Source organism: Budorcas taxicolor, chromosome 8, assembly GCF_023091745.1.
Source record: "Budorcas taxicolor isolate Tak-1 chromosome 8, Takin1.1, whole genome shotgun sequence".
Taxonomy (NCBI): Eukaryota; Metazoa; Chordata; class Mammalia; order Artiodactyla; family Bovidae; genus Budorcas; species Budorcas taxicolor.
In genome coordinates this window covers 20,684,066-20,696,616 of record NC_068917.1, presented here as the reverse complement: position 1 = coordinate 20,696,616, position 12,551 = coordinate 20,684,066, and the positions used below count along the sequence as shown (strand labels likewise).

Here is a 12,551-nt window from a genome sequence, read left to right as displayed (position 1 = left end):
CTACAGTAACACTGATTTAAGGCCCCATTCTCTGAGCGCACAATATAAATCCTTCCAGCCAAATGTCCACTGATCTGGAACTAGAATCCACAAGACAATCATCCTCAAAGAATCTTATAGTGAAACTAATGTAATGCAATAAATTTAAAAGACCAGCTTGCTTTTCCCTTCTTCTGCCACAGTGGGAAAAAAAACAACTGCAAAAAGACATGAAGCGGTAATATTGCAAAATGGAACCAGATCAGTAATATGTGCATTTTTAAAGTTCCATAATTTGGATATTGAATTTCATGTTTTTTCTTCCCCAGCTGTTTTTCAAGAGTGTTGTAAAACTGCACAAGTGGCTAAGACCCCCATATCCATGCTCCTATTGTGTATGGTACAATATTGATATCAAATAATATCGAATACCCATCAGAATGCAATTTCTTGGGTTTAGCTACCATTCAGCACTGTTAAACTCTGCAAATGCCGTACTGACAAATGACTGATCTGAATCCAGTTGCTTAATTTTAACTGAGCATCAGCGCAGTCCTTTTTCTGCCTAATCTTTATTTCCTTTCTTTCTTTCTCTTCCTTTTCTTTTACTTTTTAAAATTCTGGCCAAAAATAAAGAGAAATGCTTTAATCCTTTACTTACCTTTAGGTAAAATGTTCAGTTATCTCAGGCAAACAATAAGTCATAAAGTAGACACAGTGATTCAGGCAGTAATCCATGGGCACATAGATCATCCTGCAAGGGTACATTAATCATCACGCTTAAAGACAGGGCAAGTGGCATGACATCTTTTCAATTGTGTCTGTTGCAACTCAGCGACATTAAAGTATTTTTAATCTGGACCATTTGCACAAACAGTATTTTAATCTAGAAACATTTCAAACCACACCCTGCACAAAATAAAAGCAGCACCAGAAAAGAACTATTCCTGCATACAAAAATTTTTGATAGTTAAGAAATCGATAGGAATCATTTCCAAAATAATTCAACCCTGAAAATAAAAATGCTCCATGACAAAACCCAAGGTCAGCTACCCTCCAGCAATAGGATCTTGACCAAGTTACTTAACCTTTCCAGCTCTCAATCTACTTATCCATTAAATGTGAACAACTGGGTCAACCCCATGACACGCTAGTAAGGAGTACTAGTTATACATGCAAAGTCCCCAGTAACATGTGTCGTGTATACTAGACATTCAAAATTCATCCCAGTTATTGCAGTTTTTATCTTAAGACGCTTCTTGTGCTTTTGATATGCTTACAGGGGGTTCTGATTCAGCAACAGAGACTATAAACAAGGATAGCTGAGGACACCAGAAGCTCCTTCATATATGCGAAGGGTGACTCCAGGTAACAGCCTCTACCCCCTCTCACTAAAGTACCCTTGTCTTTTCACAGTGGAATCTAAGACTGAATGCCAGCACCTGGTACTTGCTACAAAGTCTTCTAGTAAATAAAACGTTACTTCTCCCCCACAGAAAATTTGGGAGCCCTTGATTCACTCTATGCCAAACAGGTTGTTGGTTGCAAACATAAACATATTGGGAATCATGTAGCTCCAGGATATCAATAGATGACTAACCCCTTTGTATGGAGGGATCCTGTAACTGTGTAGACACAGCCTATTGTAAACATTCTAGTAAAGATAATGAGGTTCCTTTAAATAGTTCTTTTTATGTGGCAAAATACTTCATTGCTTCCATTGTCTCCTTAAATTATAGCACTGTAGTTTTTAAAGCTAGTGAGTTTATAAGTGACAGAGTTTTACTACCATTCTGGCTAGAATCCCAGGCTTGGGGACAATCCCCAATTCTTTGGTATAATCAGAAGGCTTTTGTGGCTCCTAATTATATGAAACCATATTTGTATCTTCTAAATCTGACTTGGAACAAGTCTAGGTGATACAAGGCTGAAAACTGGCCAGTCATTTATTTGTTGAAGCACAAGTTGCATCATTTAAAAAAATTTTTTTATTGAAGGATAGTTGATGTACAATTTTATACCAATCTCTGTTGTATAGCAAAGTGACTCAGTCATGCACATATATACATTCTTCTTCTTATATTCTTTTCCATTATGGCTTATCCTAAGAGACTGGTTATAACTCCATGTGCTATATAGTAGGAATTTGTTGTTTATCTATTCTAAATGCAACAGTTTGCATCTACCAACCCCAAATTCCTAGTCCACCCCTATCCCTCCCCCTCACACTCCTCGGCAACCACAAGTCTGAGTTCTACGTCTGAGTGTCATTTCTGTTTTGTAGATAGGTTTATTTGCCATATTTTAGATTCCACATACAGGTGGTATCATTATGGTCTTTGTCTTTCTCTTTCTGATTTATTTTGCTTAATATGATAATTTCTAGTTTCATCCATGTTGTTGCAAATGGCATCATTTCATTCATTTTTATGGCTGAGTAGTATTTCATTGTATATATGTACCATATCTTCTTTATCCATTCATCTATTGATGGACATGTTTTGGCTATTGTGAATAATACTGCTGTGAACATAGGTGTTGTATGTATCTTTTTGAATTATAGTTTTGTCCAGGTAGATACCCAGGGGTGGAATTGATGGATCATATGGTAATTCTATTTTTACTTTTCTGAGGAACCTCCATTCTGTTTTCCACAGTGGCTGCACCAACTTACATTCCCACCAACAGGGTAGGAGGGTTCTCTTTTTTTCCACACCCTCCCCAGCATTTGTTATTTATAGAATTTTTGATGATGGCCATTCTGACTGGTGTTAGGTGATACCTAATTAGAGTTTTGACTTGCATTTCTCTAATAATTAGTTTTGTCGAGCATCTTTTCACGTGCCACTGATCATATGTATGCCTTCTTTCTTAATAGAAATATCTATTAAGGTCTTCTGCCCATTTTTAATTGGGTTGTTTTTTGTTGTTGAGTGGCATGAGCTGCTTGTATATTTTGAAGATTAAGCTCTTCTCAGTTGCATCATTTGCAACTATTTTCTCCCGTTCTATAGGTGGTTTTTTTGGTTTGTTTTCTTTTGTTGTTGTTTTTTTGTTTGCTTTTTACAGTTTCCTTTGCTGTGTAAGCCATCTCATTTTTAAGTCTCAAAGCCTCGAAGAGGTGGACAGCACAGCCATACCCTGACTTTGGAGGACTCTGGGGCGACAAGCACTTAGTCACTGACTAAGAGAAGACTTTGCAGATACTGAGAACAGTCACTACTGGGAGAAGTGAGAACAGCTGGGTAGGACTAAAGAGAGCAAAGCTTGCTGTTTGGGGATGGGTGGATTCTAAAAAGAGTATCCAATAGAAAGGTGAAATGAAATACTGTTACAACATGGTTAGCACAATGCTTAACAAAGAGTAACTACTCAATAAACAAGAGTGATGATGATAGTGATAGTCATTCTCTGCCTAACAGACTCTCATGCTCCAAAGGCTTCCATGTATAAAAACTACTTTTGATTTATTTCTGTGTGTCCAATATCTACTTCAGTGGCTAGGAGACAGAAAAGGCTCAATTATCATTTGAGTTGAACTGACCAGAAATGAACACAGAATTGCCACTGATAAGGAATTAAGAAAAGGGAAAGGCCAGAAGAAGAAAAAGCAAAGAGCTCCTGGTTGAAATCTAGGTGTATAAAAACAAAGTGGAGGCTACCATCTTTGTTGGGGGCGGACAACCTGCAGGCCAGAATATCCTCTCACCAGTCACTTCCTTAGTATCTCTCAACAGTTGCTAGCTATGCTAGAAAAATACGAGGAAGGTTGGAGCCAAGGAGTGAGCTTTTCACCAAAGACTTTCGCTTCCAATGCCCCATTGGCCCCTTAGTGACATGCGGACCCGGGAAAGCGCGTGTCGCGCCGGTGACGTCGCGGCCGCTTCTCTGCCATCTTAGCTGTGGACGAGAGGTAGCAACTTCGGAGGAGCCAAGAGGGGCCGAGATGCATCCAGAGCATTTGTGACCGGGGACTACTCTGAAGCAGGCCTTGTAGATGATGTATCCGACCTGTCATTTTCTGAGATGCTGACACTCCAAAACTGGCTTTCATTCTATGAGAAGAATTACAAATTCATTGGAAGGGTGATAGGAAGGTTCTATGGAGAGGATGGGCTCCCCACCCCAGAACTGACCCAGGCAGAAGCCATGATGACCAAAGGCTTGGAAGCAGACAGACAGGAGCTGACAGAGAAGCAGAGGTTCCCACCGTGCAACGCTGAGTGGAGCTTCATCAGGGGTAGCCGGTTCTGGTGTTCCCAACAGAGTGGAGGTGTGAGCAGAGACTGGATCGGCGTTCCCAGGAAGCTGTTTAAGCCAGGTGTCAAGCCCCACTGCGTGTGTGTGAGAACAACTGGCCCCCCGAGTGACCAGTCACCGGAAAACCCTCCGCACAGAAATCGTGGGGACCTGGACCACCCCAACTTGGAGGAGTACCCAGGCTGCCCACCCCTCTCCATCACATGCTCTGTCCCCCTCTAAGCTGTACCCTGTGTGTCCGTAACCCCCAGGGAACCCTGCCTAGAGCCCTAACAAGCCGGAGGATGGCTCCTATGTGAACAAGAGGGCCTGGAAGGACTGGCCTACACTCTGCAGACGGGACTCATGCCCTCTCCGCTGGCTCACTGTCTGGTGACTTAGGCCAGCGCGTGGCAACCTGCCTGGTACTGGTCAGTCTGTTGTTGCCGCTGTTCCTTGGGTCTCTTCCTCTGGAGTTGGCAGACATTCATTAATGGGCACAGATATGACCAACTCGAAACTCACTGGACCGACACACAAAAGGACTCTGTGTTCCAACAGCTTCTTTCCCAGGGACTCCCGGGCTGCCAGATCAGCCGCTGGCCTGGCCCTGCTTGTAACGCCCACCCTGGTCAGGGATCAGGGGCTCTGGCACTCCTTCACCATCCAGAAACAAGCAGACACATCCAGAAAGGCCAGATGAATGAGCAGTGCTAACACAGCCCTGTTCCCGTTCCCCACGTGCTATTGTGAGCCCTTTAGCAACCATTCTTAGATTTAAGACCTGTGCCCAAAGGCAAACCTGCATTGACAACCAAAAGCCACACTGAGTTAATCTGATCTGGACCCATATAGAGGTGAACCGGGACAGGCTGATTCTGGAAATGGAAAAGCTTTTGCTTGTGTAGATGCAGCAAATCCAGATCTCTCTGAACAGAGCAACAATTTATGTAGTCCTTTGTGTTTTTAATTAAAAAAAAAAAACTGGCAAAAAAAAAAAAACCAAAGTGGAAAAGGTAAACATCAGGCCACAGTTGAGGAATCTTCTAGGAAAACACTGCCCACCAGGTACTAAACATTCCCTCTGCTGAGCTCCACAGACCACATTCACCCAAAATCAACATGAAATAAATGATTGTTTCAAAACATGGACCTCTTCGCGTTTCAAAATCTAAAATAAATTTTCACAAGTAGGATGAGTCTTAGTATTATAGCTAAATAGAAAATTTTAAAAGGGAAGGCAGGTAGGCATTCAAGAATGTACAACAGAGTCTGTTTCCCTGAGGCTGGCAATTGTAACTGACAAGCAAGGGAAGAAAGGGTGCCCTGCCCTAATCAATTCTGAATAATACTTCCCATTATTAACAAAAATGACAATCACTTATATGTCTCTGGGGTTGACTATGTCCCAAGCTATGTGCACATCTCAGCAACCCAATGAGGCAGATGTTATATTACCATCTTAACTTACACTTACTCCTTGGAAGTAAAGTTATGACCAATCTAGACAGCATATTAAAAACCAGAGACATTACTTTGCCAACAAAGGTCCATCTAATCAAGGCTATGGTTTTTCCAGTAGTCATGTATGGATGTGAGAGTTGGGACTATAAGGAAAGCTGAGTGCCAAAGAATTGATGCTTTTGAACTGTGGTATTGGAAGACTCTTGAGAGTCCGTTGGAATGCAAGGAAATCCAACCAGTCCACCCTAAAGGAGATCAGTCCTGGGTGTTCATTGGAAGGACTGATGTTGAAGCTGAAACTCCAATACTTTGGCCACCTGATGCTAAGACCTGACTCATTTGAAAAGACCCTGATGCTGGGAAAGATTAAGGGCAGAAGGAGAAAGGGACGACAGAGGATGAGATGGTTGGATGGCATCACTGACTCAATGGACAGGAATTTGGGTAAACTCTGGGAGTTGGGGATGGACAGGGAGGCCCGGCGTGCTGCGGTTCATGGGGTCGCAAAGAGTCGGACACGACTGAGCAACTGAACTGAACTGAGTGAGGAAACTGAAGTGTAGGTTAAGTAATTTCTCACAGAACTAGGGGGAAGAGTCATATTTTGACTCAAGTTTGCCTAACTTGAGAGTGAATCTTAGTCATTCCCACAAACCAGCCAACTGTGATTATTCTGTAACACAATGTACTCAGAGATTCTACTATACCCTAATTTTTCCACTGTTCCACAGGCATTGCATTTGACCATAGGTTTTTAACTTGAGACTAGGAAAATCCCATGGATAGAGGAGCCTGGTAGGCTGTAGTCCATGGGGTCGGTAAGAGTTGGACACGACTGAGCGACTTCACTTTTCCTTTTCACTTTCAGGCACTGGAGAAGGAAATGGCAACCCCCTCCAGTGTTCTTGCCTGGAGAATCCCAGGGATGGGGGAGCCTGGTGGGCTGCTGTCTATGGTGTCGCACAGAGTCAGACATGACTGAAGCGACTTAGCAGCAGCAGCAGCAGCAGGGACTCCAGAAAGCAATTGTTTCAGAGAATATGTGAATTCTCTAAAATCAAAAATGAGATGGCATGAATGTTTTGTTAAGTGCATATTTCTGGGGAGAGGAAGGTTTACTGTGACAGCAGTTCTCAAGAGGGCTTATGGCCCCAAAACACGTTAAGAATGACTGCATTAAACTATGCATTCAATACAGGAGGCTCAGTCTCTATTATTCTGTTATGATAATGTCTCTCTGGAAATTAGTAAGATTACATAAACACTAAGCAGGTATGGATGATGAATCTGACTAAATTTAAGTCTATTACCATTGTCCTAGTAATTTTGAATTTAAAAGGACAGATGAACATGAGAAAAAGAAAGAACAAAGTGGTAAATGTTTTTCAAAGAAAAAGAGATACTATTCAAGATAAACCAGCTTTGTTAACTATTCTTAAAATATTGTGAATATTGTAGAGAAGAGAACAGTCTCACTTGTCCATTTCAACGCATTTTCCCATGTATGCAAAGAACCGTTTGCGTGCGTGCATGCGTGCGTGCGTGCTCATTCACTCAATCATATCTGACTCTTTGCAACCCTTTGGACTGTAGAACACCAGGCTCCTGTATCCATGGGATTTTTCAGACAAGAATACTGGAGTGGGTTGCCATTTCCTACTCCACGGGATTTTCCCAATCCAGCAATCAAACCCACGTCTCTTCCATCTCCTACATTGCAGAAGGATTCTTTACACGCTGAGCCATCAGGGGAGCCCAGAGAACTGATTAACTAACCAAGCAAATACAAAGACAGGAAGTGCTCTGGTGCTGCACCAATAGAATCCCAGCTCTCAGCACAGAACCTAAAAGGATCCAGCTCACAATAGCTGGTAGAGCAACAGACCCATCCCATAGATCTGCCCAGGGTTTCTACTGATGCTATGGAGTGTGGGCAGTGGAGAACTGTGGTCAGTAAGGGCAACAATCCTTTTTAACACCTGCTTTCTCCCTGGTGAGATTCAACTGCCCCACCCAACTGCCCATCTCTCTCTCTCCAAAAGTTACCAGGTATAGGTCACTGGAGACATTTTTTTCTTCCTGGACTTTTTGTCATGTAGATGTAATATTTTTCACTGATACTTCCTTGCTGGTCCTTTTCAACTTTCAATTTTCCTTTGGTAAAAGCATTTCTGCACACACAAACACACACACACAACTAGCAACCACACAAATATAGACACAGACCCAAACACATGTCTACCACAGCACAGCCTGTATACCATGTTAGTGACTAGGGAATAAATTCTGTGGCTTAAACTGCTTGTCTAATTCAGCTTCTCAATGGTACCCTGTCTCTCACTTGCTTTAACACATTTGCCTCTGCAGAAAAATTATTTTCCTTTAAGGAAATCAAGAGTTTTCTCCAGAGGCATGTAGTCAACTGTCTTTTCTTTTTTCCTTTAAGAAAAAAAAAAAAAAAGGCTAGGCATAAGCATTTTAGTTATTATTTTATTTGGGATCAAGAGTTGTTGGGTTTTCTTCCCCATTGAAAAAATAAGATAAAGTGATTTGGCCTTTCCAATCTTATACCAACCTTGAGGTCCTGAGTTCAACCTCTCTCCAAAAAAAAATGTCAGGGCTGAAATACATCCAATTTCACCTAATTTTCTGTGCCTCTGTCTTCAAGAAGATGGACTGAGATGGCTCACCACACAGAATGGGCACAACTTACTTGAGAAAATAAAAACTGCAAGCCTGCGGGTTAAGAAACTGTACCATTCTGCAGCAGGTTCTAGGCCCTCTGCACAATTAATTTACAGCTTACCCAGGCCCGTTGTGTAATTACACAGAGCACTCTCTCTATTGGCAAGATCCATCGATCCTTTTCCAGCACCCAGTAAATAAGGACAGTGAGTAAGCAGTGTTTTCTGCTCCCGGAACAGTAAAGGACTAATTAGTTGCATTTGCAGATTAATGACTTTCAACTAGAAAGGGTGAATGCAAAAGGATAAGCCACAGCCACCATGACAGAAGGCAAATAAAAGTATTTATAAGGGCAGAAGGAGGGGGTAGGGGCCAGGAAGGGCCATCGATTGCTTCTGGCCTCTGCACTGTGGACACATTCCAATGAGGGCGGGAATTCCACCAGCCTAAGAGGTTTCCGCAAAGGCAAGACATGAAAGGCATCCGTTGATGGGTACAAGGACAGCCATGAGGGGAGGCAGAGAAAAGAATTCTCTGCAGAAAGAGCAACGGGGATCAAGGAACCTCCCTCTCCTCTCACCCCAGCCAGCCTTTGCCGTCTCTTTGTCAGAGCAGCTTTCACTTTCAGCTTGCTCTCCTGCCCTGTCTCTCACCCTCATCTATATAAAGGTTGACTTGATAGCTCGCGAGGAAACTTCCTAGCAAGTATTAAAAAATAATGTTTAAATTCTGTTTATTCCCATTTCCTGAAATAGCATTATGCCTCTGAGTTTGTCTCATTATTTTTAATCCTATCTCCCACATAAGTGCAAAGGTACTATTTTATTCCTAGACATATTAGGTTAGTCAAAGCAGAGGTCTTTACTTCACTCATAAAGTAAAAAGACAGTGTGAAGCTGGGGATAGATAACAGGATAGAGATCACTGGTTCCCAGACTTTGGGATTTCATTAACTAGAAATATTTTAAATAAAAGTGGGGAGATGCTGTAGGATTTGAGATTTTCTATAACCCCAAGTAACCCACTGAAAACAATTTTCATTAACCATAATACCTATTATATAAAAGAAAAGGTGTTTTAAAACTAAATAAGAAAAGACAATCTCAGAAAATGAGAAAGATTTTTATTTTAAATGCATTTAGTTTGATGAAAAATATACTACCATCTCATGATACTTCTCATTTCTCCAACAAGGATAAGCTTTCTGACCAGAGGCTAGTCTACTGGTGTTGAGCTCTCGTTAAACTATGAGCCAGGATTACCAGTCTGGGAATGTAAATATCACTTCTCTGGGCCAGCCTTTCCTGATCCAAACCCCATCTCCATGCCTGGGGTTACCATCCTTGTAAATTTTCACTGTAATGTACTTTTCTTGCATTTGCACCTTTAAAAATTGCCATAAACGTATTTTTATTTGCTGTTTATTCCCTCTTTGTTGGTCCATACTCTGCCCCCAGGGCCTACTTTTCTTACCTATAATATGCAATAGTAGATTTTTTTTAAAAAAACTAGGTAAGATCAGGTGACCTTTGGTAAATAATTTCATCAAGTTGTTTTTTCCTCCTCAAGGTGGTTTTGGGGATCAAATCAGATAACATATGTTAAAGAGCTATGTCAGCTATAAAATTCTATGTAGCTGCCATTTACCAAAAAGAACAATGGATGAACAAAAGTCTTCTCTTTCTTCAAATTATATTTCTCCACCTAAACAAATCTGTTAATTGCCTTTCACATAAGTCACATCAGCCCCAAATTCTAGTCCACAAGAATGATTCCATCAGGATGATTATACATGAAATAAGCTCCACTCAGCAAAGACTATACTCCTTGCCACTTAATGAACATTCCTGAGCATTTGCAATTTGCTAAGCTCTTTTATGGGGCTTCCTTGATGGCTCAGCAGTAAAGAATTCGCCTCTAGTGCAGGAGACTCAGGAGGCACAGGTTCGATCCTGGGTTGGGAAGATCCCCTGGAGGAAGGCATGGCAACCCACTCCAGCATTCTTGCCTGGAGAACCCCAAGGACAGAGGAGCCTGCTGGGCTACAGTCCATGGGGGTGCAAAGAGTCAGACACGACTGAAGCGACTGAGCACACGGGCACTTTTACACAATATCACTCACCTTAAATTATTCCAAAGAAGATAACTCAGCTATATATCTTTTTAACTGGGGGGAAATTGCTTTACAGTGTTGTGTTGGTTTCTGTCATACAATAGCACAAAGCAGTCATAATTATACATATATCATCTCCCTCTCGAGCCTCTCTCCTCTTCCTCCATCCCACCCCTCTAGGTCATCACAGAGTACCAGGCTGGGTACTGGTGCCACAGCCAGTGGTACTGGTACACAGGCTCCCTGTGTCATATAAACTTTCATTAAAAGAGAATATCACCCCATTCTTCAATCTACACTTGATTGTCTTTCTGCTGTAGATACCTTGATCCTTCTAATCAAATCATTTCTCCTTGTTTTATAACATTCCTCCCAGCATTGGTATTCTTCATAAAGACCTATTTTTTCCTAAACTGATGCTGTATATGAAAATTAAAAACTTGAAGCTCTTCAAGTTCAATTCAACAACTGCTGACTGCTCTAAAAGAAAAACTGCACTGTATCAGTTAAACAGGTAAGTAAAGACTTTATTCAAAACTGTTACAATAGGAGAAAGACATTAAATTCAACTCCTTTAAAAACAAGGCGGGAGGGATTTTTAAAGCTGGGCTGAGTTAATGGAAGGACGCTGGAGAACTTAAGCTTGGAAGAGTGGTCAACGGGACAGGCCATTTGTGCTTAATTGTCCTCAGAAGTGTTAGATTCCTACCCCCACCACACCACTCAGACGCTGGGAGATAAGGGCTCTAACTTTCTTGATGATTACATTTCAAAGGGATGGTTCCCAGTTCCTTAAGAAAGACATTCTAAAGATAATGATATTTTCTTTTCTTCCCCAAATACAATTATAAGCCATGTATCTGTTTGGCAGTGATATAGCGTTACTCCAGGGTCTTTTCCATCCTACCCAAATCCCTCTGCCCCTATTACTAATTTTCATCCTTTTGAAATGTTTTCCCACCAATATTCCATCAAATTTAAGATAGCCTACTGTTTTAAGTGTCAGCTTTCTTTGGTGTTTTTTTTTTTTTCTGTCACTTGCAAATCCAGTTCGTCCAGGTCTCAGAATTACTTGAGTCCTGTCTCTCACCACAGCACTCTTTGCCGCACTTTAAATGCCCCTCATCTCCCTTTTATTACATTTAATCACATGGTAAATTTAAAAGATGAGTCCAGATAAAGAAGGCTCATTAACTTTAATGGGTCACTTTTTATATTTGGGTGAAAGGCCTTAAACCCTTGTAAATTAGGCTGGGATTTATAAACCATGACAAACGTGATGACAAATACTGATTTCCTAGTAAATTCCTTCAACACACTACATCCCCATGCATGATGAATTGGTAGTGTTCCTTTCTGTTATTATTTACACAAATGACTCTGACACTGTCTCGATACATGGGCAATATACTTAAACCCATGACAGATCTCACAGATGAAGATAGAGCCATATATTTCCTTTATTTGACTTCTACTAAAATCAAAAGGACAAAAGCACAGCAAAACCTGACTATAATACATATATGCACACAGGCACAGAGAATTAAAAACATACTTTCTACCCTGTTTAAAAAAATAAAAGCAGATCAATTTGAGACAAATTCCGAGTTTCCCACATAACTGCTCAAATTACCGACACTGTGTGGTTCTATTTCCCAAATTATACCCCTGTGGTAAGATTCCTCTTCAAGAAAACTATAGAGATCAATCAGCTACAGCCATCACCCCTTAATCCCGCTGTTAGACTTTAAGAATTTTCTGCCACCAGTGAGTTATTGCTTGACAAGTGTTTAAATATTATACATTATGAAATTTAAATAAGAAATTATTTACACAGGAATATAAAAAAAGCATATTACCAATTATATAGTTCCCTGAACACTTAATCATGCAGCCAAGTGGAAAACCCTTCAGAAAATCTGTCCTCTACCATTTCCCCATAATGAAGGAGCCTCAAAAAATACTCATTGAATCTCTGCAGCCACATTTCAAGCACCTAATCTCACCCTGCAGTGCACTCTGCCACTTTTTGTCATCCAAACAAAACGCAAGTAAATGATGGAGAAGCTGA

The 12,551-nt window shown here is 41.1% G+C and overlaps 1 protein-coding gene across 1 annotated transcript; it reads left to right on the top strand.

Annotated features, from left to right (window-relative positions):
* The first annotated feature begins 3,838 nt into the window (after nt 1–3,838).
* On the top strand, nt 3,839–4,465 carry LOC128052726 (neuferricin-like). The gene has a single exon (XM_052645286.1). The coding sequence runs from the start codon at nt 4,006–4,008 to the stop codon at nt 4,459–4,461; it is 456 nt and encodes a 151-aa protein (XP_052501246.1). The 5' UTR covers nt 3,839–4,005; the 3' UTR covers nt 4,462–4,465.
* The last annotated feature ends 8,086 nt before the right edge of the window (nt 4,466–12,551 follow it).

Coding starts and splice junctions, on each gene's coding strand:
- LOC128052726 (XM_052645286.1), top strand. CDS start 4,006: ATGCTGACACTCCAAAACTGGCTTTCATTCTATGAGAAGAATTACAAA.